Source organism: Aptenodytes patagonicus, chromosome 10, assembly GCF_965638725.1.
Source record: "Aptenodytes patagonicus chromosome 10, bAptPat1.pri.cur, whole genome shotgun sequence".
Taxonomy (NCBI): domain Eukaryota; kingdom Metazoa; phylum Chordata; class Aves; order Sphenisciformes; family Spheniscidae; genus Aptenodytes; species Aptenodytes patagonicus.
In genome coordinates, this window is record NC_134958.1 from 20,482,116 (window position 1) to 20,508,236 (window position 26,121).

At 40.6% G+C, this 26,121-nt stretch overlaps 1 protein-coding gene across 6 annotated transcripts in view; it reads right to left on the reverse strand.

Annotated features, from left to right (window-relative positions):
* Positions 1–26,121, reverse strand: part of DAPK2 (death associated protein kinase 2) — a 53,816-nt gene that overhangs the window by 24,631 nt on the left and 3,064 nt on the right. For 5 of the 6 annotated variants that reach the window (XR_012996203.1, XM_076348411.1, XM_076348410.1 and 2 more), the window contains exons 2-3: positions 23,153–23,250; positions 4,187–4,408 (exon numbers count right to left, since the gene is read on the reverse strand). Coding sequence is in view for 5 of the 6 variants with exons in the window: in XM_076348411.1 (XP_076204526.1) it covers positions 4,187–4,408; positions 23,153–23,229 (299 nt within the window). In the remaining variant the exon portion in view is untranslated. Of the gene's footprint in view, positions 1–4,186; positions 4,409–23,152; positions 23,251–23,575; positions 23,671–26,121 lie in introns of those variants that run through there. The other variant, XM_076348408.1, reaches the window with a different exon arrangement.

The window sequence follows — 26,121 nt, forward strand, 5'->3', positions numbered from 1 at the left end:
CCTTTGCTCTTTCTTCGAAGTCCAATAAAAGACAAATGACAATGCTGCCTTACTTCTTGGAAACAGCTGTTTATTTTGTGTACACAATCTTGGCACTTACCAGTAGAGGAGACTGGGTATCAATCAAACCTGCCTTTAGGCTGCTTTTGTTTGGGCAAAGCAGCCTCAAGGCAGAGCCCAAGAGACAGAGAACAGCAAGGTCACAAAAAGCTGTGGAGAGCATATCCCCGAACAATGTGCACAAGGAAGGGCAAACTATGTACCTGCCAAACTGCACGTAACAGCAGCGGACTTGGCAATGCTCTTCCTGCTCTTGAACAGAAGAAACAGCACCTGTAGAATCAACCCCTGTGTAAAGAGGAGATAGTCTTGCCTGTGCCAGCACAGTCAGTTTGGGAGAAGGTCAACGTTTTAGCCAAAGCCTCTTTTAAACACCAGGGTAGCTTCTTCAATTAATCAAGAGTACTGGGGACATTCTTTTGAAGCTGAAGTCCACTGTAGCTTAATGTAAGATTAGTTGGCCAAGTGCTGTAATGCTTATTTTGATAAACTGCAGGGAGTATGAGACTCCAATATCAGAGTGTCAGGAGGAGAGATCATCTGTTTACAGAGAGAAGTTAATTATCTTTCTTAGCAATTATCATCATCCTCAATTTGTATACAGCAGCTGAATGCAGCGGCCTTAATCAGGTCAAAACCCCATTGCACCCAGCCTTTTAAAAGTGCAATAAGCTACAGCGTGACAATAGGACACACTAAATGTGTCAGGCTGTGTGAGGACAGGAAAAAGCAGACGGTAATGAAACGGGAGGTTGTTTTAGCACAAAGTAGCTGCCAGTCAGAAAAAGCAAGCTCCTTTCCTGTCTTCCAGTGCATGGCTACAGCGACCAACATTTGGCCACAGACATATACTTAAAAATTAACAGATGCTTATCATCACTCATATGCCATCTGCCAGCAGTCACATTAATCTCCAGAAATGCTCCCTGGCCTAAATGCTGGCTCCCCTGGAAAGCTAGTGGTTATTTTATCTCACTCAGGGATCAAAACTTCATTGCCTGGATTCCATACACAAGGTCAAGGCAGGTGCCCTAGGGAACATATGGTCTACATAACTTCAGCCACGGTGTCTCTGTATTTCCTGATTCATACATACAGAAAAATTGCATCATTTACTCATTACCTAAAAGCTATAGTAAGTGGAAGACCTCAGGCTGTCTCTTTGCTTACAGCTTTACCTTAGTACCATTAATTGACAGATAAAGGATATGTCATCTTCTGCACAGCTTCTCTAAGACTCGGAGCTTTGTAAACTAGACGATATTGATTCCACAAAAGCTTAAATTGATGTCTGTCTTCCTTCACTACATGACAAATTTCATCCCCTTAGGCCAAGACATTCTGACCAGCAAAGCTGCATTTATTAGAAGAGCTATTTCCATTCCTGGCTCTGATGAGTACAAGTGCACAATTCTACTCTCTGCTTTGTGTGACAGTGTTCAGGTTTCCCCAGGTTCTCAGTGGAGATTAGAAAGGCTGAGCCACACAAATACACATACATTTGCACATGCACTAGGATAATCTACATCCCTTTCAACTCCTTAAGGTAGACCAACAGCAGACACTATGAACTGTACAGAAGGAGATGCTTTGGACATAGGTCTATATGAGATCATCTGTGCACACAGAGTCACTCACTTCTCTTACAGCCCTGATCCTCAGCCATGAAACACCTGGAATGGCAACAAGTCAAGTGCCAAGTTTCATCCAAATTCATTATCCCAGTATAAGTTTGGGTATAAACAGACCCAATCACTTGGTGTCTCCCCTCTTTCATTTCTTTAAAAAGTGATATAATTTTACTATGGCACTTTTTTTTTAACTCAGTAATTGACACCAGGCAACTGCAAAGTTCTCTTGAAATGACTCTCAAACTAACACATTGACAGTAATGCTATTAAATTTGGGGTCATCCAAATGTTCTACAGCACTCAGCTGCAGGTGCAATGCAGAGGAGCAAGTGATCTTTCTGTAACCTCCCAACCGCTACAGGTCAAATCTAATATGCATCAGAATGGCTGGCAAATAGTACTGAGAACAGAAAGCCAAACAGCAGCAGGCAACTTTGTTCCCCTCCCGACTTCACAGTGAAGAATTTGCATCTCTGGCACAAGCAGGGGAAGGTGAAATTAATTACATGACCTACCTAGAGTGATGACAATTTCCTGTAGCATCTAACACTTCAGTATATTCAGTCTATCTGATAGATCAGTTACTTACTCCAATAATCTTCTCTTGGTATTGCACGCTAGTAATCCTGAAAACTGCTGCAACTGGTTTATGTGTCCTGCTCTAGCTCTGCCAAAGCAACTCTTCATTCTTTTGGGATATCACTAGTCCCTTCTCACAAAACCTTTACTTTAGCCTCTCCAATATAAGCTAAAGTCACATGAACAGGAATAACTCTTCCAATGTAATTTTGACTCATATTGGTTGCAAGGCCAGGAGACAAAAATGCTATTTACACAGAGCAAATCTCTCCTGGCCAGGCTGAAAAGTGGTATTTCTTCTTTGTAAAATCATCCTCCTATTCCTCTTTATTGTTAGGTTCCTTCTACATCACCTTACATTTTACAACAGTGAAGAAATTCCATCACACATACATTAGTGTCAGCATTGAAGTGACTGTGTAAACTTTACCCTCCACACACATTTCAGATTAACGTCACATAACTAACCCCTGCATGCAATCCCCAAAACATAATGACTTTGAAACACTGTTAAAATGATATGACAGCTTTCCAAAACATGGTCAGGCATGTCTGTCCAAATGACTAAGAATCTCAAGCCAGGCGGTAGAAACAGGCAGAACACGTTCAAAACAAGTTGTGTTGTAAGAGATTACGTTATTAGCCCGTGGTCTGCATCTGTCTCAAATGTTTCACCTCGGTTCCAGCAAACATACAGGAATGGCAACAGGGTGTAAGAAATAGCTGTGTCTTTGGGATGTAGTATTCCTAGGCTGATGAAACAAACAGCCAAACAGAATTCACGCAGGTAATTTAATAGCTACTGCAGAGACCGGCAATTTTGATACTGCTTCAAATTCTAATAAACTGGCATTTCTCTACATAGTAACACCTATTAGCCAGGTTCTCTCACTTCCTTTCAGTCAGTAAGATTAAATACAGACAAAAGTATCAAAGGTGAGTCCCTGAAATGCAAACTCACGTTCCAACTAAGCAAAGGCTCCTTAGCCAAGGCTTTGTTAAGAAGATTCCTGACCACACCTCCAGCTTCCCTGGGCTGTGCATTTATTCTTCCAGGCTGGGACATGCACAGGTTCTGCAGAATAAGCCATTGTCACCTCAGCCTAGACAGAGAAGCTGCTGCTAGCTGGTTTTAAATATCTTCTTAAACAGCACAAACCAGTTTGCATTACATAGCCGAATATGTCTGATAGTCATCCTAAACCAGCAGCCTGGCTATCCGATGGGTCACAATGCAGGGGTGAGGCTACAGCAGTCCGCAGATCCCCTGGCTGGGGGGTGTTCACTTGTCAACAGGACCTAAATGGCAGGGGTTTTCCCCCATCACATGGGGGAAAAAGAGGAGAGTGAGCAGCTCTCCTTCACTCCCCCCCTGCTGCTATTCATCCTCGATAGTCGAAGTCTAGGTTTTAAAAAAAACTCTTCTCTTGCCCTCCTCCCCTCTTTTCCCCTAGTCACCTCTAAATGAGGAAATATGGGAGTAGTGAGAATGGCTACAAATTTTGCAAAGGACTTGATGGCTTCCCATGCATTGGAAGAGATGAAAGCAGAAAGAAAAATGAAATGAGCATTCAGTGGCCATTTGTGCTTCCCCCAAGGTTCATGTCAGGGCAGCACTAGGCAGACGTGAGGTAATCCCTCTGTTAGTAAACTGTTTTCAAGTTGACAACACTCCCTGGCTCAGTAACAATGGCCTCAGCTGATGTTAAGGTGCACCTGTATCCCCAGGGCACATGGATGAACTGGGGGGCCTGTTTACCCGCAACATCACTCAACTCTCCTGCCAAGATCTGCGAGGCCTGAGAACACAACAGCTCCGTTTTAACAGTGCCTCTATGTTCTGGCAGCCTCTGCAGCCCTTTCCGATTCCTATTTACCTCATCCTACCCCGGAGGATAGGAAGTCCCCTTACTCACAGCTCAAGGATGAGGACCACATCCGTCTTGTTCTCATAGATGTCATGCAACTTGATGATGTTGGCATGCAGAATCTGCTGCAGAATAGTAACCTCCCGTTCAATTTCCTCACGTCTCACTCCGCGACGGCTGGCCCGACTCTGGCGTTTTTTAATGAACTTAGCAGCATACTCCATACCGGTGCTTTTTTCTCGACATTTCTTCACTATAGCAAACTGGCCACTGCAAGGACAAGAAGATAACAAAAATTTTCTTAAAGCTTTTCACAGCTTCCCAAAGAAGCCATTCATATACAAAGCTTGATCCTGCAACCCCTGAGCAACGCTGCTAACCATACAAGCTTTTTCTTGGTACAATAGTGAGGACTGTCAGAATTCTGCAGTTAAAGTCACTAGAGCATAACAAGGTAGCCTCCTGCTGCGTCTGAAATTTAGCAAAACCAAGCAATGTCTGACAAGAAGGAAGGACAGATGTTACAATCTCTAAAAAACAGTTCATGTTTAAATGAGTAAGATCTGCCTCAAAAGGTTCAAATTACCACTCCTTCACTGGGTAATGCTTAAGGCATTCAAGTCTGCAACACACCACTGGATGTTCTGAAAGGACATGCATGCATTAAAGTATTTCCCTTAAGAATAATCTCTCAGAAAAGAACTGAAAGGATTGATAACCCTTTGGAAATGTAGAACTGGCCTCCAGTAACCAATTTTCAAATAAGAGAATTGTTTATTCGTATTTCTGCACTTCACTTGATAATTTAGCTGTAAACATTAACTAGAGTAAGTGCAGCTTTCTCACTGCGCTTCAAGGACACAGAATTTCCCACTGTACCAAATAGTAAAGTAGCTGCGTTAAAGTTTAAAAGGCATGTAGCTGCCATTTGCCAATAAAATTTTCCTCACTGTGGCTCCTAAAGTAAGATATTCCAGTCCAACTGTAAAATTTCCCCCTTATCTCTTAAGAGGGAAATAACTTGGAGGTCAGATGATTAACTCAAATAATAGTAACCCTGCAGGTTGCAGCCTTACGTCAGTGGTGGGAACCTTTCAAGATGAGACAGTTGTTACTGACTCTTCAACAGGAAAGTAGGGGACCCTGCTTTGTTCTTCGTGCGAGCTTTTCTTTCTTCATCGTGCCCTTGAGAGGCACTGTTTGAACTCAAAGAAGGCACTATCTCCACAGAGTTGATGTTCCCTCCTTCTCAACTGTCTTCTGAAAAAATAACTATAAACAAGCTGAGAGGTGTCTTATCAAAATTAAGAAAGGTGGTCTGCAGCTAAAGCAGGCTTTGAGTAATACGAATTCTACAGAAGGCAAGAATGTGAAATGAAACAGTGATTATTCAGGGGATCCTTTTGCTCATCCCATTTGGAAGGGACAAGGGCAACTGTGTTGTATCTTAGAAATGTTTAATCACACTAAAATCATCACAGACATACCAAGGAAATTAAATCATAAGCTATTACCGTGTGTTTGCATTTAGTCTACACAGGACATGTTAGGAGAGCTGCTTCTACCTTACAAGAATTAAGGGAAAAGGATGGTCTGTAGCTAAAGTACTGGAGGGATTTGAGCGATCTGAATTCTGCCATAAAGGTATCGTATTCCCTTTAGCAATTCACTTTTGCCCCATCAGCAAAACAGGAAAGAGACTTTCTTTCTTCCACACAGTATGCCTACAGATATTTGTACACTACTTAGCACAAAGGTGTCTATCTCCATTTGCTGCTACTGTAACAGAAATACTAAGGACAACCAGTGCTGTGCCATGCAATGTAATAGGCTCTTGTCCAAAGTGACTCCAAAAAGCAGACAAAAATCACACTTAAACAGAAACACATTTCTTTTCATGAAGGGATCACTCGGCAGATTTCATTAAACACCTGTAGCTTTTTAGGTTTGATTTAAATTTGTAATATTCAAATTAAGCAAAGAGTAGTGGGCATAGAGATTTAAATATATATTAACTCCTTAGGTTGATTAATGAAGATACCTAAATACTTGTTAGTCTGAAGTTATGTGAAACTTGTATGGCTTGAGGTTTCATCAGAAACTCTAAATTTCAACTAGTCTTTACTAAAATCAAGTTAGGATAAAGATTTCTCACAGAATTCATGCAAAATTGCCTTGTTTGGACACAAACACTCTCCAATTCTCAAGTTTTCCTTAGATCTTGTAAAACTGAAACTCAAAAACTGACAGGTTTAAAAAAAAGAAAACCTAGGTTAAAGCACAAAAAGCACTGACGTTAATTCTTTCAAACAAAACTGATGCAAACTCACTGCTCTCCTAGCTCAAGCACCTCCCACTCAAGCAACAATGAGGAGTAAGAACATTTGGTCTTGACATAAACTTAAGTCAGTCCAAATATAAATGAGGTCAGTCCACTCCATTCAGGACCAGTTTCATTCACTTACTGCTCTCTCTCATTGCTCAATAGGAAGCCCAGTATTTTCACCGATTCAGTAACTTTCATACAAAGTGTTAAAATAAACTACACTCATTTTTAAACAAATATGTACGTTCTGATGAACCTTCTTGTACCTAATAGTACTTCAGAATTTTTTATTACTTTACCTTTCCATAACTAACTACTAGTGCAGACCTGGACATAATGATGTGTAAAGTACATAATAAAATGGGATGCTGAATTTGAGCTGGTGGAAAACAAGGAGCTAATGGGGAAGTGTTGTAGCGGCAAGAACAACTGCCAAGGAAAATTACCCTAAGTAGCAGCATTCAGAGATTGCGTTTGATAAGTCTGATGGCAGGCTGCTGCTGACAAGTCTTGGAGCAATCTCTCTGCAATAAAAGCTACAAGAGTATGAATGGAAAGAAAAGTTGACTACTTTTGTTTGGACACTAGTTAAAGGACCTCATAGCCCACCTGAGTACATCTGTGATTTCAAGTAGCAAGAACAGTTTATTACCACCCTAAACCTCCTCTGCCAGAAACTCTAAGCTGAGGGTTACTTCTTGTTATTTATTTTTCCATTGCTAGATTACAGGAGGGATTTATCAAACCCCCTTTTGGCAGAGGGAAAGAAAAAGAAAAGACCACAGAATCTGCCTTGCAAACAGGCCATGTATGTACTGTTACAAACACTACCACGCTGGTGAAGCGCACCAGATAGCTAGAGAATTGAGACTATGGATAAGGTCACGCGCTTCAGTCTGCTTTGTCCAAGTGTACAATGCATCTTGTGCTAGCAGTGAGATGAAAAACTAGCAAGCTCTAAAGACAGAAGAGGATTTTAGTTAAATTTTGGCTAAAACTATTGCTTCATGAAAGCTGCATTTTGTTTTGGTAACTTGATATCAAAATGGGGGGGGGGGAGCAATATCTGCAGAATCTCAGTGATTTGGAGGCAAGGAGCCCCAGCTCAAATCTGTGCTCCACCCTTTTGTAATAATTGGAATGAAAAACATGGAGACTTTAAGTCTACCATATGTGTACCCCATATCCTACCAAGCACTCCTTAGTCAGAAAAGGCTCAGGTTTTAACAATGAATATTTGATAGAATCATACTTTTGCAAAAAACACAAAAATATTTCACCGCATTTCCACCATGGAGCAGACATAAATTCTAAAGTTCTAGTAAGCTCTATGTCCAGGAATCCACAGTCAATTAATAAATAAGAAACCTCTGAGAACAGTGCAAATAGTTACCCTTGCCTGGCATGTGCAACACCTAACAGGTGTGCAAGATCCTACCACCAAAAGGACTATCTTATCCAAGCCCTTCTCTCCTCAGATTCACGAGTCTCTGCTGATGTCCAACCACTTTACAAACAGACAAAACAAGAGAGTGAGCTCCTTCTTATGCCCAAGAGCAGCCCTGTTCTCCCCTGCCACAATGCACTATGTCTGAGATCTCACTCTGCAAGAATTGGCAGGTCTCCAGTCCCAGAATACACGTTTAGTATCAGATATTTCCTTACTCAGGGCATTATATCCAGACTTGCAAGGAAAAGACTCATCTTACAGATAACCTTCACCTTTAGCTACTGTGATTTTATCAGCCAGGATCTCTTTATAAGAATCACAAACAAACTCATTAAGCGCAACCCCCCATGACTACACCGTAGAAGCACTGAGCTGTTACTGTTTTCAGTATTATTACATCCTTCACTGGCTTGGTAAATGAGAGATGCAAGTACAGTTGGAACTTAAATTATGCAGCATACACAGCAATTATATTCAGAACCTTATAATTATATAACGTACTTAGTGCTTCATTACCACAGACATCTGGTTGGAGTCTGTCTTAAAAATACAAAGGCAAAGAAATTAAAAATTAAGGCTGTCACTTGGTGCTCAATTGCTCTCAAAAGCTAACACTCCATGGCAGAGGCAGCCTCTCATTTCGAAGGGTTCAAACAATGCCAGACAGCCTGAAGTACTTTTTTTGGTTTTTCATTTTCATATGTATCCTAAACACTTCTTAGGAGAGAGGTAGGAACAGATGGGACGAATGTACTTATCCCTTTAGGAATAATCAATCACAAACGGAATCAAGACTGCAGCCATTTGTCAAATCCATTAATTCATCCGTATTTCTGCCTCCTGATTTTATCATTACGTGCAAACCCTAGAGAACTTTAAAGAGTGAAATTCCTGCTACAAAATCCCCAAACTTGCCTTAAACATTCTGCTAAAAGAGTTTGTTCTGCAGTGCTGAGAGCTGTCTGTGTAAAACATGGGTTTCATGGGTTTTTTTTGTTTGTTTGTTCATATTTTGCAAGACGTGCATCTTGCTTGGTCCAGACTTTTTCTAAAGAGACACAGTACTAACGTTGCTGTGTTTGCTTCCTTGAATTCTCTCTGGGGACATAAATTTTGCCAGCAAAGTTCAGGGAGAAAATACTATTTTATAAGAGCTGATTATGGGAATGAACACAGTCACTTTTGCATTTAAAAAGTCCAGTGATACTGTGGATTTTGTACATTTTTGTTTACTTAAAAGCTTACAAAAATAATAGTGACACAGCATAGGAATTCCTGTCTTCTCCTTTTACATACTTATAGTCCGGGACAATTGTTCATCACAATACCTATTCCCTTGTAATCTGCTATTTCCCCCTCGCATGTGTACCCACAAACACACACTCCACCTGCTCCTGTCCCAGTCTTTATGCCATCTCCTTTATCCCTTAAAAACAGGCTTTTGCAGACAGTCTTTACTGAGACAGCTTGCGACTGAGTAGAAGAGGTTGCAAACCACAGGGAAAAATACAAATGTGCAATTTCTTAGCCTAGGACATTTAAGACAGTTACAACATAATTACTGATGACACTGTCCATAACTCACGCTTACCCATTTCCCTACTCGCTGCAGAGCACATTTGCTTTGCCCCCATGCTTGTTCCTGAATTCCCAGGGTCTTTATTAAAGCATCACAGGGTAATGCTGAAGTATTTTCGGACCACCTTAAAGACTGCTGTCATAAAGCAGCAGCTGGTGTCTCTCTCCACACAAGTAGCCCAACGCTTTGCCAGGCACTGATACACCGAAGCACACTAAGAGAAGAGCTAAAGGCTGGAGAAGGGACGGGCAGGGAGAAAATCTTTGAACAAGTGTTAAAGGGAGAAATATTGCTGAGACACTGAGAAATACCGCTCTACTTTTCTACCAGACACAATGAATAGTTCATGTGGAGGCTCATACAGCTATGAAAAAAAGAGGATGTCTCACTGGTATTTTACAATCACAGTCAGACACACTTTGGATTTCTTGTTAACTACAGAGCTTGTAAAGTCAAGGACCAAGACAACAGCATTTCTGCGCCTCCTAATGCATCCGTGTTCAGCACGTAAGAATCAAATAGCGTCAGCTTCCCAAAACTTTCAATCTAGGCTAAGAAAAAAGTAGGAGAAAGGAAAGTATGTGTCTCTGACACCTGAGTTGACAGCACTGAGAAATTAAGCCATTTACTTAATTTCACATGGGGAGTCTGTGGCTGATCTTAGACTTCAAACTAAATTTCACAGCTCAGATGTCCAAATTTCAGCCAAATGACTTCGCCAAAATTCATGGGTTTTAGTATATCGCCGAAATGAAGATGACTGGGATCATAAAAAGCAGTATTTACAACACACACAAGATAAGCTCAGAGGCTGACACTTTCTAATTATTATTTTTTTTTAAAGAAATGAAGTTTGTTCCCTTTCAGAAATATTTTGTACAGCTGTACAACAGCCTTGTCACAGATTCAACATAGGCTGTCCTCAATTGTGTTAACAGCTCAAGAGTATAAACAACAGCAGCTGCAACCTGTCAGTTATAATTAGGTACAACATCAAATCTGTCCATCATTAATAAGGGAATTTATCCTAGCAATGAAGACAACCTATTATTCACATTGCTACTATCATCTAGAAGATCTGTCACTGAATAAGAACACAGAGACAATATTACTGGGTGGTTTTGGAGTCTATTTTCAGAAGCATGCTTTAGAGGAGCACATGTTCAGCTTATTTAATTGCTGTGCAGTTCAGGAGAGGATGCGGAAGGGATGTGGGGAAGAGAGAAACTGGACAATCCAGAATAACAAGATAACTTCTTGCTCTTTTTTCGAAGTTTATTTTTAATACTGGTTCTGGAGGGTAATGCTCTGGGGCAGAATTTGACTTGAGAGAATGACAGAAGTGCAGCCTGCCAGTTTTGAATGCCTCAATGCGTAACAGTGGTATTGCTATGGAGCGTTAGAATAAAGAGAGCCTTTAAGCAACTGTTTGTATAGGTATGGGTTTATACGAATCTCCCTCTGATATTCCAGAAGCACCACATCACTGAGTAGCTGTCATGAAACGCTGAAAATATGTAAACAAAATACCAAGACAAAGTACAGGTTACTTGACTCCAGTCAGGCTCCCTGAGGCCAGAGTGGGGAGAAGTCAGGAAGCTGATTCTGTCTGTCATTTGAGAAGAGCAACCCATTTCTTCCCCAAATACCAAACATATGTTCCCTTTCTGCATGTTCAGTCTATTTCTTTATGTCCTGTCCATATTCATCTTAATTTCATACATTAAAGAATTCTAAAAATGAGGATTTTTATTATTATTTTGGTAGTTGTTAAAACTTGAAATTCCCATAAAATAGATGATATGTTAGAACACGTTGACAGATACGCTTTACACTGAAACACGTTTTCAAGGAGTTATTTGAAAAGTAAGTGAACCCGGCAAAGGAGAGTGCTCCGGCATTCTGCCAGTCAAGAGGGAACACTCAATTCCCTAGATGAGCCAGGACAATTTACTTTGGAACAGATTTACAAGGGATTTTAGGCAGTAACCTCCCACTGACTTTAACAGTAATTAGGTTCCTACACATTTGATGGAAAATAACACTTTAGTCTTTATGTACTTGATTTCCCAAAGTCTGTAAAATGCAGGTAATGCTACCGGAAAAATGAAATAAAATTATAAGGGGTACGCATACAGTTGGACTTACAAATAAATTTAATGTCTCTAGACATCATTAGAATTGCAATTATAAACATTCGTATTTTTATTCACGAGGCGTTCCTGCACATGAATACATGATCGGAAAGGAAACTAAAATAAAACCTAAGAGCATCAAGCAGTCTTTTAACTGCCTAGATTCATATGCAGACTACTGCGAATGCAAGATAGTTTAACCCTTCTTTTCACGGAGTTGGGGATCTGAGCATTTAGTTGGGATTCCTTTTGTTTCCAATTTGGGAGGCGTTTGCTTGAGGCTGGAGTTTGCAATGAGAAGCCGCTTGGCTCAGCAATGCCAGCAGTATATGTCCAGGCTGTTGGAAGGGTGCAATCACGGCCTATTGCACAGAGCAAAACACAGCAATACTTTTTTCACACAGTTTATTTACTTGAATGGTGCCATAAATATCTATCATTCTTTTCTGATGTCAGTTTTGACCTACAGCAGGTGTAGGGAGGTGAAAATCCAAAAACAGGTGGAGGTTTCCTCTTTTCATCTGAGAACAGAAAACAGACATCTAAAGTACACCAAGCTACAGCAGTATGAACGTGGTAATACTGACATCAACACACTTGGTATTGCTGCACCAGATGGAAAAGTTCATTAAACTAGAGTGGACACAAGCAAATGCTTTTAAGGGAAGTGGAGATGACCTTCCATTCCCCTTGATCTTCTCCTCCCTCACATGTTTTGTTGTTGCTTATTATGTTTTAACAAGGTTACACCGAGCTCTTCCTCGCCTACTTCAGTTCTTGCTCAGATGTGCACTTCTCTCAAGATTGAAGCTGAGTTAAAGAAATTATGGTTGGTATGCCAGCCAGCTGGTTTCAAGAGTATAATTACATCTCGGACAATGTAAGAGCCTTGAAGGAAACTTCTCACACCAGAAGTCTCAAAGCCATACAATGTAGGAAGACAACAAAACTCAATCCTGATTGCAATTACAGAATTAGATTAGTTGCTGGGAAGGTAAAAGTCATACTGGGAAACTTTCACGTTTTTGAGTGATCCTGTTTAAACTGCCTCCTCTGCACATACTGAGGAAAACAGAAACAGCTAGGTGCTGAGCTCAGCGTGGTCAGAACGTGGGGCTGCCTCAGGCACGTCCCTTCATCCATCTACCTCACAGCAATACCTTGAAAACAGCAGTCATATCCATGGGATAGAACTAGATGGTTCTGACTTGTGTTTACATCAAATTATGAACACACAATTCTGATTTAAGATGATTTTCTGCAGAAGAGTAGGGTAAAGGTTTCAGTCTTGCAGCATCCTTCCCCACTACCCAAAACATGCTCTATGTACCTAAAAGCAAGATTTGGAGCACAACAACATACACAAGGCACCATATCATAAAAAACAACAGCCTACTACAGGAAGGAGTTTACACGAAAACTGAAAAAAATGAGCTTTCACAATATAAGGAGGTGTTCACAGTTTGAATAAAAACATTAATTTTATATTTGTCCTTTTTTCTTCATATTTAAGATATTCACTTGTGGGAATGCAAGCCTAAAAGGGTTTATTTGCTATTATAAACCCTACCCCAAACAAAGACAAACCACATAATTCACGTATGTGGTTGCCTGTGCTTAGGAAGCCAAAACACAGCTTAGAGATCTAATTTTAGGTTTACTAGACTTTGCAAAGTTTGCCAGTTGTTGGCTCTCTTTCTCTAATTGGATGATAAATTATGTTTGGTCCCTTGACAGCAAGAAAAATATTAAATGACACCCTATCCAGTGTCATATATTGTCTGAGCTCTGAGTCAATACGGTATCTTTAACCCTGAAAATAACTTTATTTATGTTTACTGACAGCAATCGGTTACTTTACAGTCTATGTCATAAGCCAAGTCAGCTTCACCTTCTGTTAGCATCACATTGTCCTTTCTCCAGTGAATGAACTCACAGCATCCTTTGCTTTGATTTTGCATAATCTACAGTTAGAGGCGAGTAAAAATCCTAAAAATATATCATGAAATCATCATGTATACATTCTTAAGTTAATACACATAAACATAAATCACAAATAGTGTCTAGCTAACCTGAATGCAGGACTTCTCTAGATTCAAGAGGCTGCCTTTAGAGCTCAGACATGATGGTTTATTTAGTTTCAGCAAAGAAGGGTCATTTATTCTTAGTTACAGCAATTGTTTTTATGTCAAGTTTTGTTTATCATGCCTTTTTGCCACTATTAAATTCAGATCAGTTTTAACTGGTGATTTCAAGCTTAGAAAGTCTGCATCTTACTACTTTTCCATCTTTTTCACTCCTATTTCTTTTTCTTGGAACAACTACACTAATAATTTTATCCTTTCATGGTTGCATTTTTGTTAACTTTCCAAGCAAAGCCCTTGAGAATTGTTGCTGAATGCCTTTCTTAAAAAAACTCAAGCCTCAAAAAGCTGTTTTCCTCTCAAATTTAAGTGATTAGAGCAATTGCTCTACTGCATGTAATTTTATCAAGCTAAATACTCTCCTCCCGCTTTCCTTACACTTCAGAGATGACTTCTGCTACTTGTAATTGCACTGGTATGCTCTTCCCAGCAGAGAGGACAGGAATCTGTTGGGAACTTCTTCTACAATCCATTTGTATGCTCTCAGCTCATTTATGAAACACAGCTCAAACAAAGGCCATGCAAGGTTCACAAAATATATACATAAAACCACTTTCCTGGAAGTTTTTTGTAGGAAGTTTGTGGTCACAGCCATAAAGAACTGGAAGCCTTCTGTAAATGGACTATAGCAATAATTTGTAGTGTGTTTTATTTTTTGTAGACTTTTTTTTTGTAGACTAAACCAGGATTTGGTACAGCAGAAATTTAATCTAAGCAGTAAATAAACAGTGTGTCCAACAGCACAGTATTTACAAAGAAACTAGAGTACAATAGCTGAAACAACAAAACAGAAATCCTAGCGCGGCAAGGTCACTGAAGGGAAAGTATCTTGGTGTTTCTGTAAGACTATATGGAACAAAACTAAAACCCCCAAAACCTCAATCTGTTAAATACTGTGCTGACACCTCTTATAACTTCATAAAAACTCATGTTTTTACTGACTGATTGTATAGTACTCTAGAATACAGTGACTTTACAGGGCAAGTTTCAATATTCACAGCAGGGAATGCTCAGCACCTTTGGACATACGCTGTGTCTGATAATGTCACTCTCTGGCACCTTTCATCCACATGTCTTTACAGCTCATGCAAAGGTAACCCAACACATCCTGGCTCAAAGACGATCTCTGTGTCCACTGCCAGAGAAAAGTCAGAACGGTAGAGCAGTATGGACTCAAACAGAAGGATCTAGTTTACTGGAATAAGTAGAGAGCAAATAAACCATTTGAAATTCAAAGCAAGATTTAATAAATCTAATGTTTCTGAAAAATTCTATGAATTATTACAGGCTATCAATAAAGTAACGTCACCCACATTACAGCCAATTAATGCCTTAAACACCATTTTGGGTCATTAGCCCTGAGTCACAAGAACCCGTGCCACCTACTGAATCATCACCAGCATCTCCTGAAGCTGTTAAATGTTTTTGGAAACTTCCCCATCACGCAGTGACAAGCAGTGTGGCCCTTATCAGCTCCTGAGGTTGGAGGAGCAGAGTCTGCAGTGATACAGCACAAGCCCAGCAATTCTGGCAAGTTCCTGATAGCCTGGCAAGCATTTTATGTAATCTGAAGCTCAAGAATAAAATGCACATGATAAAAATTTTTCCCCACTTATCACACTTAGCTGTTAGATTGAATATCAGCTCTCGGAGTGGTAATGAACAGAGTCCAGAGACCTAGGGAAGGTCAAAGCTGACTCATGCTCAGCAGGAATAGCTGATTTGATAAGCTGTTCCTTCTGCTATGTGGAGCAACACCAGTGCATACGTAATACGCATACAGAAAGTTAGCACACTGTACTTCTGTGTTTAAAGGTCCAAATCCAGCTAGATATGGACTGAATGTAATATACCTGGGAGCAGATAAATTGTAAGAGGGTAGCAGTATTATGGCTAAATGGTTAAATGATTTTTCTCCTTCCCCATGTATGAAACAGATGGAAATCATGCTGGCATTTTAATCAAGATTTTAGGAAATTATCTGTAAGGCCAAAACCACAAAGGGTTGCTGAAACTCCCCTTTCACCGCTCTTTGTGGATTCTTCTGGTCTCCCAAAATAAGAGGTGGAAGTTACCTCCTCATCTTATTTAATCTTTACTATATTGAAGTAAACAATCTCCTCCAGCAGCAGGACAGCACGGAAGCTACGTTATTTGCTCCCTCCACTCTTCCTACATAGGAAACAGACCAGATCAATGGAAATTCTCTCTTTGTGACTATTATAGATCCACAAGACTCAGATACTGAGGTTAACTACTCTCTCACAGAAGCTGTAGATTCTGTAGTAAGTAAAGATTACAAGTCCTGGCTTTAGGATACACAGTCACCCACTTACAGTGTAACTAAATCTGCATTATGGGCTGCCCAAAGCAGGCCAGTGACTCCAACCCAAACATGCTGGCACTAGATAGAACAAGTCTAGCTATTTGAGTGATTTTATATGTCTCTCCTCACCAAAGCATCACTGCGCGTCATGCTCGGCTATTACAACAGGTTTTCACTCCGGTTCAAAACCGCCAATGTGGCGTTTTAACAATGATTAATAGATGTCACCTGAGCTAAATTAAGCTTGACCATCAGACAAGTATCTGCAAGCCCTATTCTGCATAAGATGCTAGTAATTTGTCCAATGCTTTATCGTTGTTAGTCCAGTGGTGAGCTGCACTATGTTTATTTTATGTGTATTTTTACTCATAAGTAACATTTTTCATTTCAAAAGCATGGAACGAATACCGTACAGAGTCTATTTTCTCAGCTGTTCAAATTTCCATCTGCTTTCTACTGCACTGCAAAGTGGAAAAATAGTTTTATTTTTAGAGAAATGGCAAAGCAAAGGCTGGGATTAGGCTTAATACTCAGTGGTTAAAGACATTACTGAATTTGAGCTTTCTGAGCACTACCCACTGGGGTCGCCCAGCTCTGTACTCTCAAAGCCAGATACGGACTGAGGAGATACACTGAGATCACTTCCATCATCGAGACGGGTGCTGGTAATAAGGAATTCACTTGAAAAAAATGCATGACTTTGTTACTAAGTAAGGCTAAGGCCAGTTCTAAATAACCAAGGCCATCTTGGCCAAGTAACATCAGTTACTGTAGGTAGAACAGCTTTGTTATTAGAAAGAAACAAACAACAAAAACTCCCACTATTTTCTCTGCACTTTCTGTAACAAATCAAAGATTTTGGATACAGTTGAAAGAACACTGAAAACTAGCAGGGAAATCTGTTTAAAAAGGAAAAAGCTAAGATCACTCACTCTGCTAGAAGGAATTTAAAAAAACCCAAAAATAGTGACTGTATCAGACAGCTGACTACAATCATAGTGATGGTGACCAAGTACTGGATGCCAAAACTGTTTCAACAAAAGATTCAATATACATCAAACACGACATAGAAGATTTTTGTAATAAGAAATAGTAATAGAGGTGCTGGTTAGTGCTCAATAATTAAACTTACATTTTGCATCAAAAGCAAAGACTTGCTTTGTGTGTGTTGTAGGAAAAAATAATCCAGGGTTATTCTTCCAAATGTAAAGAACTAATTCAAATTATAAATTACTCTAAGAACAGAGTTAAGGTTCATGTCTGAGAAAGCCCAATACTGAACAATATCTGTAGATAGAAAAAATATTCCTGGTATGAAGATACTGTGCGATGTGTGTTAAAGGTAAGTTTCCTAGCTGCAGTCGCACCCCTCTGTTTACCAGGGAGTCCACCTAGCTGAATGACATGACTTTTTATCATAGATTTCCAAGTTCCTCCCCTACAAAGAATACGTGTTATCTCTGCTTTTTGTTTTCATTACCTAAATAAATATTTACTAGTTACACTGTCAGAACAGCCATTATGTGCCAGGCCCCAAGGTCCCATTACCACTACTAACATGTTGCATTTGCTGGTCTTTTAAGGTTCACCCAGAAAAAAAGGTTTCACCTGTCTCAATGAGCAGAGCTGATCCTCCACACACAAGGCAGGGAGGAGGCAGGAACTTGTAGCTGGAGAGGGGGGACTACAGGAGCCATGATAGGCCATGGATGAAAGATCGACCTTGGCTTTAATCATGAAACCGCTATTAAAAAAAACCCCAAGAAACATGAGGAAACAACTAGGTAGGATATTTAAGCACATACAGCAGAAAATTCCTCAAAGTGAAATACAGACCATCCTAACATGCAGAAAAATGTCACAGCCTTGCTGTAAAATTGATTTCCACAGCCTAAGCCTGATCCACTCATATTTAGCTCACCTTTTGCATTAACCAGGCATTAACTTGGGCTTCTAGGAACTCTTTAGGCATAGGACCCCACAGAAAACAGCCATCTCAATACTCTAGTTTCCACAAGCAAGCCCTGCTTGTTTTTCTTGTCAGAAGAAAAGCTTACAATTTTAAAGACGTGCCCAGCTGCCTTCCTCAGAGGCCATCGTACTGTATCAGCAACAAACTAACTGTCTTCCCCAACGGAGAGGATTTCAAACTAGCAAGTGACCAGTGCTTTTCCTGTTTCTCATGCATACTGAAAGACTTAGTTTTGATTTCCTATGAAGATCAGTTCATCAGACTATGCATCTTGTATCCATACAAGATCTCCAACCTCTGCAGAAAACATAGCAAAGACAGACAAAAGCTGAAGAAAGTTGAGGCTAGAGATGAGCATAGCTACCAGTCACTGAAACAGGCAAGAAACTGGAATGGCAGGTGGTAAGGCTGGCACACATTGTGGAGGAAGGCAGAGCCCCTTCCCTACAGTGAAGGGACAATAATGAAGGAAAGGGGGAGACTTCCTTAGCCAGAAACATCACTCCAAGGTTTGTCTCTGTTAAGCATGATATAAGTCCTTGTACATTGCAGAGAGCTGAGCTGCGGTGAGCAGGACACTGTCTCAGGACACTGCAGTGCCGCTGTCGCACCACCCTGCAGGAACACACTTTCTCAATGGGCACTGTCATGAAACGCTTCCAGACAAGCTCCGTGACACTTCCTACCCTCAGCCTAGACTTGACATGTAACAGTGACATTGCCCAGAAGGCACAAATGTCAACAACTCTCTACAGCCTGGCTGGCAACACATTTGGGTAACAGATTAATGACTCTATGGTACAACCTTTTACGAATTACACTGCACATCTCTGAAGTTCTAGCACTATCTGTGCACCTACCACCACCACCAGTGTTTGCTAGTACAACTGGAAAAGGCTCCTGCAGGTTTGCACAAGAACTCCTTTTGTCCAGCTAGACAGAACTACCCATCCAAATCACAAGTCCTGAGACATTCTGTTAAAAGGCTGTGCAGTGAACTTTATCACTGCAACTTTCCTGGGAACTATACCACTAGCTCAGTAGGCCAGTTCTTCCTTCTCTCAGCCTGCTTTGGCCTCGATTTAAGAGTTTCCATTCTTGGTTGTCTCTCGGTGCCACCTCCCTTGCCAAAAGAGCCAGAGGTTATTTGACCTGCTGCATATTCCCAAGAAGTCAAGTTAGCCTTCACTTCCTCACATTTTTCAAGAAGCATTTCCATTGCTTTGGCATGCCGTTAGAGTGATCTGCTACAAACATTCCTGCAAATGGCTTACGCCAGGATCCTCCTCAGAACAGGCAAAACTGTTAAAAGGTTTCTTACAAAGTTTATTAAAATCAAAGGATGCAGTTTGCCATTACTTGAATAAAAGTGACATTTAGCAACATAAACTCGTATTTGAGGAGGGATATATTTTGAAAACATTCTATGGAAAATAATTTTTTTAAGTATCTGTTTTTGATCGACACCTCAGACACAGAAAGAAACTGAATCTGCCAGAAAGTCTGATGCCTTCAAAGAGTGAAAACCTTAAATGCCTGGGAGGACTGTATGAAGTACTCCCAAGTCACACAATCTACTGCCCTTGGGGGAAGGTGAAAGAGAAGAGAATCGTCTAATACCTCTGCAGGCACTGATTACTTTATACTGCATTGCTTTCTAGCTCTTCTAGACTTCCAGACTAACTAGTATAACTGAGGACTTTTAAAATAAATATTCCTATAACGCATTCATCTTCAGTTAAGTTTTCTAAACTCTCTCCTCTTGTCATAAATTTTGAAAAACAAAAAAATTAGTATTTCAATATTCTGGCAATAAGCTGTATTATAGATCTCAAAAGGGTTCTTTTTTTAGTTTAAAATGTTGAAATGTGCTAAATTCACTCTAGAGGCTCCTCCTCTTTTTAGGCTCCCTTTCAGCTATTGCTAGAGAACCTCAGTCCCCACAGACTTCACACTTACAAACCAACTGATATTACCTTGCAGGAAGTAACTTTAAATATACATATATGATAATAAAGTATTGCACTCATTCAGTATAGGCCATGCCAAGCTTCCCAAGTGTAGCTGCTAGAACGAACAAGCCCATCAGCAACTTCTCTTCCTTAATGCCACATGCCTGACTTGTTGTTCCCTGTATGTACCCTTTGGAGAAGTTGAGCAACAGAGGTGTAAACCTAAGACTACTATTTGAAAGATTGAGGGAATGTTGGAGCTAGGCAGCTAGTTACAGCGCACAGCTGCAGCTATGGAAAACCTGCTCCCGCTTTCTGCAGAGTTTTCTCTCACACCATTGCCTTGGCACAGGAGACAACTGCATTTCCAGCATCCTTTTGAGTTGGTTCTAGCTCAGCAGTGATTCTGAGAATGATCTAGTTGAGGAATCCACAGATGCGCCATTTGCAGGGTTTTATACAGCTGGATTCGAAGAGCCTTTGCTGCAGCTACTTTCAATGCTGCACAGTGACTGGAAGGGTCTAATTTCATCACCAGACCAGATATATCTAAGCCTTGCGAAGGAGCATTTGCAGTATATAATAGCAGCCTCCTTTCCTCAGCGCACTGCAAAGACTTTCAGATAAACGGGTTCTGGCTCTGTTGGTGAGATCCTGTATTTTAACTTCTGACTGTATCCAAGCTAGAACAAGCATTAGGCCTGTATTAATGACTACTTCTGTTCCAAGAAATCACAGACTCAGTTAGGAGGACACAAACAGGACAGACTCTTCACAGACGTTGTTTGAAAACCTTTGTTTTGTGACTTCTGTTGCCAGAATGATAATAAATGAATCCTTTTACCTGCCTGTGCCTGCCAGCAACTAACAGCTTGTTGCAAGCATACTGAACTAATAAAAGGCATCTACAGGTTCTAAGGGCATCAGTCAGCATTGGAAAAGATTCTTGCATTTCAGTCACCACAGCCTGCCTAGTGTGTTATTTTTCTTCTAACAAAGCAAGATATCATTTGTCACTGGCCCTAATCAGTAGTTACTGCTCAGAGATATAGAGGCATGATAACCCAGTGACCCTCCACATATAACACACAGTTGAAACAAGAGGTCTGCAAAGCTCCTCACAAAATGTGAAAGTGAAAATACACTGACAAAGACAGTGTGACATTATATTCATGGGCATGTGTAAGTATACAACCTGAACGCATTCAGAGCAGGGGAGCTAATTCCAATCTTGCTGCCCTCTTCTCACAATTACAGGGCTTTCCTTGAAAAATCGTAACAAGCAGCAGAGGTCTGCTTGTAACAATTTGCCTGGTTCTTTCAAGTCTTTCAGGGAACATTTTTGCCTACAGACCTCAGTACCAAGTAGACTTGGATTTCTCATCTACGAGAAGTATTACACGTAAAATGCTGGGAACTGGAACATGGTTTTGTAGTGGAGTTTAGTACCCCTTTGTCATGTGAGGATGGCACCTGCTCATGTATACACCTGCTCCTTCTTCTGGCTTATGTAGGAAAGGTCCTTCTTGCAGAGAATACACCCATTAAAAAAGGCCACAATTTCAGATTCCATGTCTGAGTGCAGTCTCCTCTAAACCCAGCGTATCACCTGACATGTAGCTGAGTACCAGCTCCATGGCATAACCCTGGGACCAGCCACGTTTCTATGACATGCAGCCAGGAAAGGAGAAGGGCTGCTGTGACCACGCAAGCCTTTACCAGCCTCAGGCCTCTCAGGCCGATTCAAAGAGCAAGGGCCAGCCTTTACCAGGTTGTTTCAACTACACTTCTCCATTCAAAAGACCTAATAACTATCAGCTTGAAGAGGAGAGTGAGGTTCATCATCTCAAAAGACACTGGATTTCCAAATCCAACTCGGGAACCAAAGTAAAAATATGCTACTTAGTTTCCAGTTTCTCATTTTAGCAGTTTGACCGTTACAGCACATGCTAGGGCCTCCTAGGTTAAAAAAAGCACACCTTTTACACCCTGCATACGCACACTGAATTTCTTTACTGCTCACTGTTGTCAGACTTTCACTTTCAGGCTGATGTTCCCAGGACCCGTCAGTACTCAAACATAAGCAGCTACAGAAAATTTAATAGTTGAGGCCTTCCTGAGAGGGAGGGGAATGGAAAAAAAACCAAAACCAAAAACCAAAACCCCCCCCCCAAAATCTCCCCTTAGAAGAAATCTTCCAACAACTCTAAAGATGAAATAGCTGGGAGTGAAAAAAATAAGATTTGGCAGGGAAACGGCTTCAACTGAAGTGTTTTAATGTAATGAAATTATTGGCCCTTGAAAAACGGTAATTGCACATACACAGTCATTTATCAAAACCAACTGCCAGACATTGGGAAAGAAGCCAACATGTGTATAGCCCTAATTTAGCTATTTGCATATTAAAAAGAAAATCACTGGAGGGTTGGACACTGAATGGAAACCAGCTATCCTCACCCAGAGCACTATATGTTGCTAAGTGACTGGGGTAGCCCTGTGTCATCCAGCTCACAAGCCCAGCAGAGTGTTTAAGCAGGTGCTTATGGTTAAGCATGGTAATAGCCCATTAACTCCACCTATAATTAATACCTGCAGATAAGCCTTTACAGATTAAAAGCTATATACAGGTATTAACCAGTCCAGCTGAAATTTTGATAGGTAGATCTTTCCAGGAATACATACATAGTGTTTTGCAGGCAGATATGAACATGTTCTGTCAGTGCTCAGAGCCAGTTGAAAACAACAGTGCTGTGCAGCACTGTTCAAAACAACAAGCCAAATTAAAGCACTGTGCCTATGACGACGGCACCATGGGTTCATGTTTCCTAGCTGGTTCAGAGAACAGACAGGTGAACTTAGTCTAAAGCACAGACACAGATGACACCTATCTACAAAAGCAATGTAAACATACCTTTTGTTGTCCTAGTTGCAAGAAAAGAAACAAGAAAATAGTTAGCACGCTTAAAAAAAAAAAAAATATCCGAAGTGCAGTTTTTGTAAGGGGATGTGTTTCTATTGTTGTATATTGCAATTGATTTAGGTTATCATGCACAGTCATTGTTTTAAGATGTGGCAAATATCCCCATGTGTCAGCTTTTAGAATAGTGTGGTGTCATCAGTACAAACTTACCTTCCTAGCTCTTCCCCAATTTCGTAAACGTCCTCCACCTTCTGTTGCTTGAACAAAGCCATATTTGGAATTTTCATTGATGCACAAAGAAGATGCAACTAGAATATTAAGAAAGAATGACATTCATTACGATCTTCCGGCAGGCAAAGACTCAGTAAAACACCTTGCTGGTATAGTCACTTTAGATCCATTGCAGATCATTCATGGGCAAAGTTACCGTTGGTCAATCAAAAGAATTAATTTAGCAGTCTCAGCCAAACAGTGAGGGTCCAAATCTGGAAAGAGGCAAGCACCTGTATGTGAAGAGGGTTCTTGCCCCTCACTGAAGTACCTGAGCACATACTTAACCAGAAGCACAGAACACACCTTAAAACATAAATGTGATGGAAATAAAGCAACTAATTAATAATTTGACAAACTTACGGACAATAAAGCATCCACACCACACTAAAGAGAGCTAGCATGAGAATCAGCATTACAGACTTCTTCATTAAAGTGTCAGCAGGCAGTCCACGAACTAAGGAGACCACAAGGAAGAGCTTCCTTTTTCTCATGTCAGGCAGTGTTTCTGAAGCACACAGGCAGGACAGCAAATGGAAATCTGAACTACTGCTGCAAAAAGGCATTGCGATTCCGTCTACAGAGTTTTTGGCACATCTTTCATCACACACTAGGCATTTCAAATGACACAAACACGAGCAGCATTTGTTGCATGCATTACTCTGTGTAACTGTGAAATTTGTTTCCTGAACACAATCTTTTAAGTTGATAAGCTCTCTGAGGTCTGGAAAGACAAGTCTCACATTGGTGCATTTGAGGATCTGAGAGCGCATGACGGACACCTGCAGGCACCTCATGGAGAAGAGGGAGGTGAAGGTATCCCTAGCAATAGCTTTCATGCCCTCAATAGCAGCCTTGCTGGAGGTCTCCACTGCAGATGTGATGGCTCTCTTAAAGGCTCTGTGGGACCTACTGCATTTTCATTAACAAATCTGTCCAAACCCCAGTTTCAAAACCCTGCAATGGAGACAAATTTGCCTCCCACGCCTTCCTGTATAACTGTGCTCTAGCGATGATCTCGCTTATCTAGCTGCTTAAGGCAAATGATAAAAAACACACAGGTTGTGACACTGAAGACCAGAATAAGCATAGCACTATAAAAGCATACTGTAGAAATCAACACTTGCATTGGTAAGCCTCGACTAGATGCATCACAAAGCAGGGGGGGCCACTTCCACTTTCCATCCCCATACTTGCTCAGACATTTTCTGGCTGATCCTTACTTTGTCTATACCATCAGAGTTTTTCAAGATGAAACCAGGTGAACCGTTCTGCTACTTTGCTCATTAATTTCCCTCCCAAAGCCACGTTCATGCCCGGGGAAAAATGTGTCTTTTTCCCCTCAATGAAAATAAACAACTCAAATTCTGCTTTGTAAGCAAATTACTGTATTCCTCAAGCAACCTTTCATAACCTCAGAGAAAGCTCATTGACCAATATTGCTCAGGGCTTGAAACTACAGTCAATAAATGCTTTAGTAGCATTTACAAGAACGAGAACATCTCTGAGCTATTGCCTCCATACTAAGTTTATATAATGTTGCTTGCAATTGTTCAGAGCGGGATTTTCTGAAGTGTTGGTGCAAAACCTAGTTCAACACCCACAGGCTTCAGAAAAAGCAAACAAAGGACAAAGTCAAGCCTTGCTGAAAACCCCAAATCTTTTGCTCATCCTGAATTGCAAGATTAAGTTCTGAGCGCATGCAAAAGTCAAGTACGGGAAAATGCCCATGTATTAAGAGATACTGCTGAGACTTGCCCAAAGACTGTAAATCCCTCAAGCTGACTACTCCCTTCATCAGAATCCAAGGTACGTGGCTATAAATAACATTAATGCAAACACACCTAAAAGAAAACCATTGTTCTAAAAGACAGAGAGTTTGTCATTCAGAAGAGCAAGTTAAAAACATTGCTTTGAGAATGGGGAACCCACCCAAGATGCCTCTGGGAACATAGCCACTTTATGTTTGATTGACAAGTTTCCTCATTTCCGAGCATCCTCCAAAGAACATACCTACTTCTGCAGATGCATAGAATCCATGCAATATTATCTCAAAAATAACCAGAAAATTCTCATCCCTTTTGCTGATCTTTTAACTTACACCCTTGTTCTGCAAAGCTCAAGCCAGCAAGCTTACTCTCAACACCAAGGAAGCATCCAAGTCAGAGTAGAGCCTTGTTTTTGAAGACTGAACACAAAACTGTTCCAAAGTGTTCAGACCCTCCAGTCATACCTCTGATGTTTTGGTGTTTCCCATGTCTATCATTTCACGTTATCTTATACTGCCTTCCACTCTCATTACTTCTGCAGGTATCTCTCACTGGCTTTCGCCCAGCAGTCACAGTTAGCAGATGCCCAAAATAGATCATACACTTGACGATCCAAGACAATTGTCATTAGCAAATACACAGCATAAGGGGGATAAGATAATAAAAGACAACCTTCACGCACTTAAAATTCATCTGAAATAAAAATGCCATTCACAAGCATAAATATAAACCTCACCAGATATTATATACTGATGTTAGGAAACTAAGGTGACTTCGCAGTCAAAGATTTAAACTACCATGTTTTTGTTGGACTCCATTTGCAAGTACAGAGTACAAGTATATCAAAGGAGGAATGAGCGCCTTAATTTTTTTCTTTAGTCAGATGGCGATTTCCTTATGCTGGTCAGTGAAAGCAGACTGAATTAGAGATGGTCATTCATCTTTGACTTATTCAGACAAAGAAGTTGTACATTCACGATCTGAGGAAATAGCAACAATCAACTTCGTTTTCTGACACACTCTTTATGCTAGCACTTCTGGGGCACGTGCCCAAACAATATCACAATACAATGAGTCAGGACCATTCCAATCACTTAGGGTCTGCACCCTGCAGAATTCATTAAAACCAGGAGGATGGGG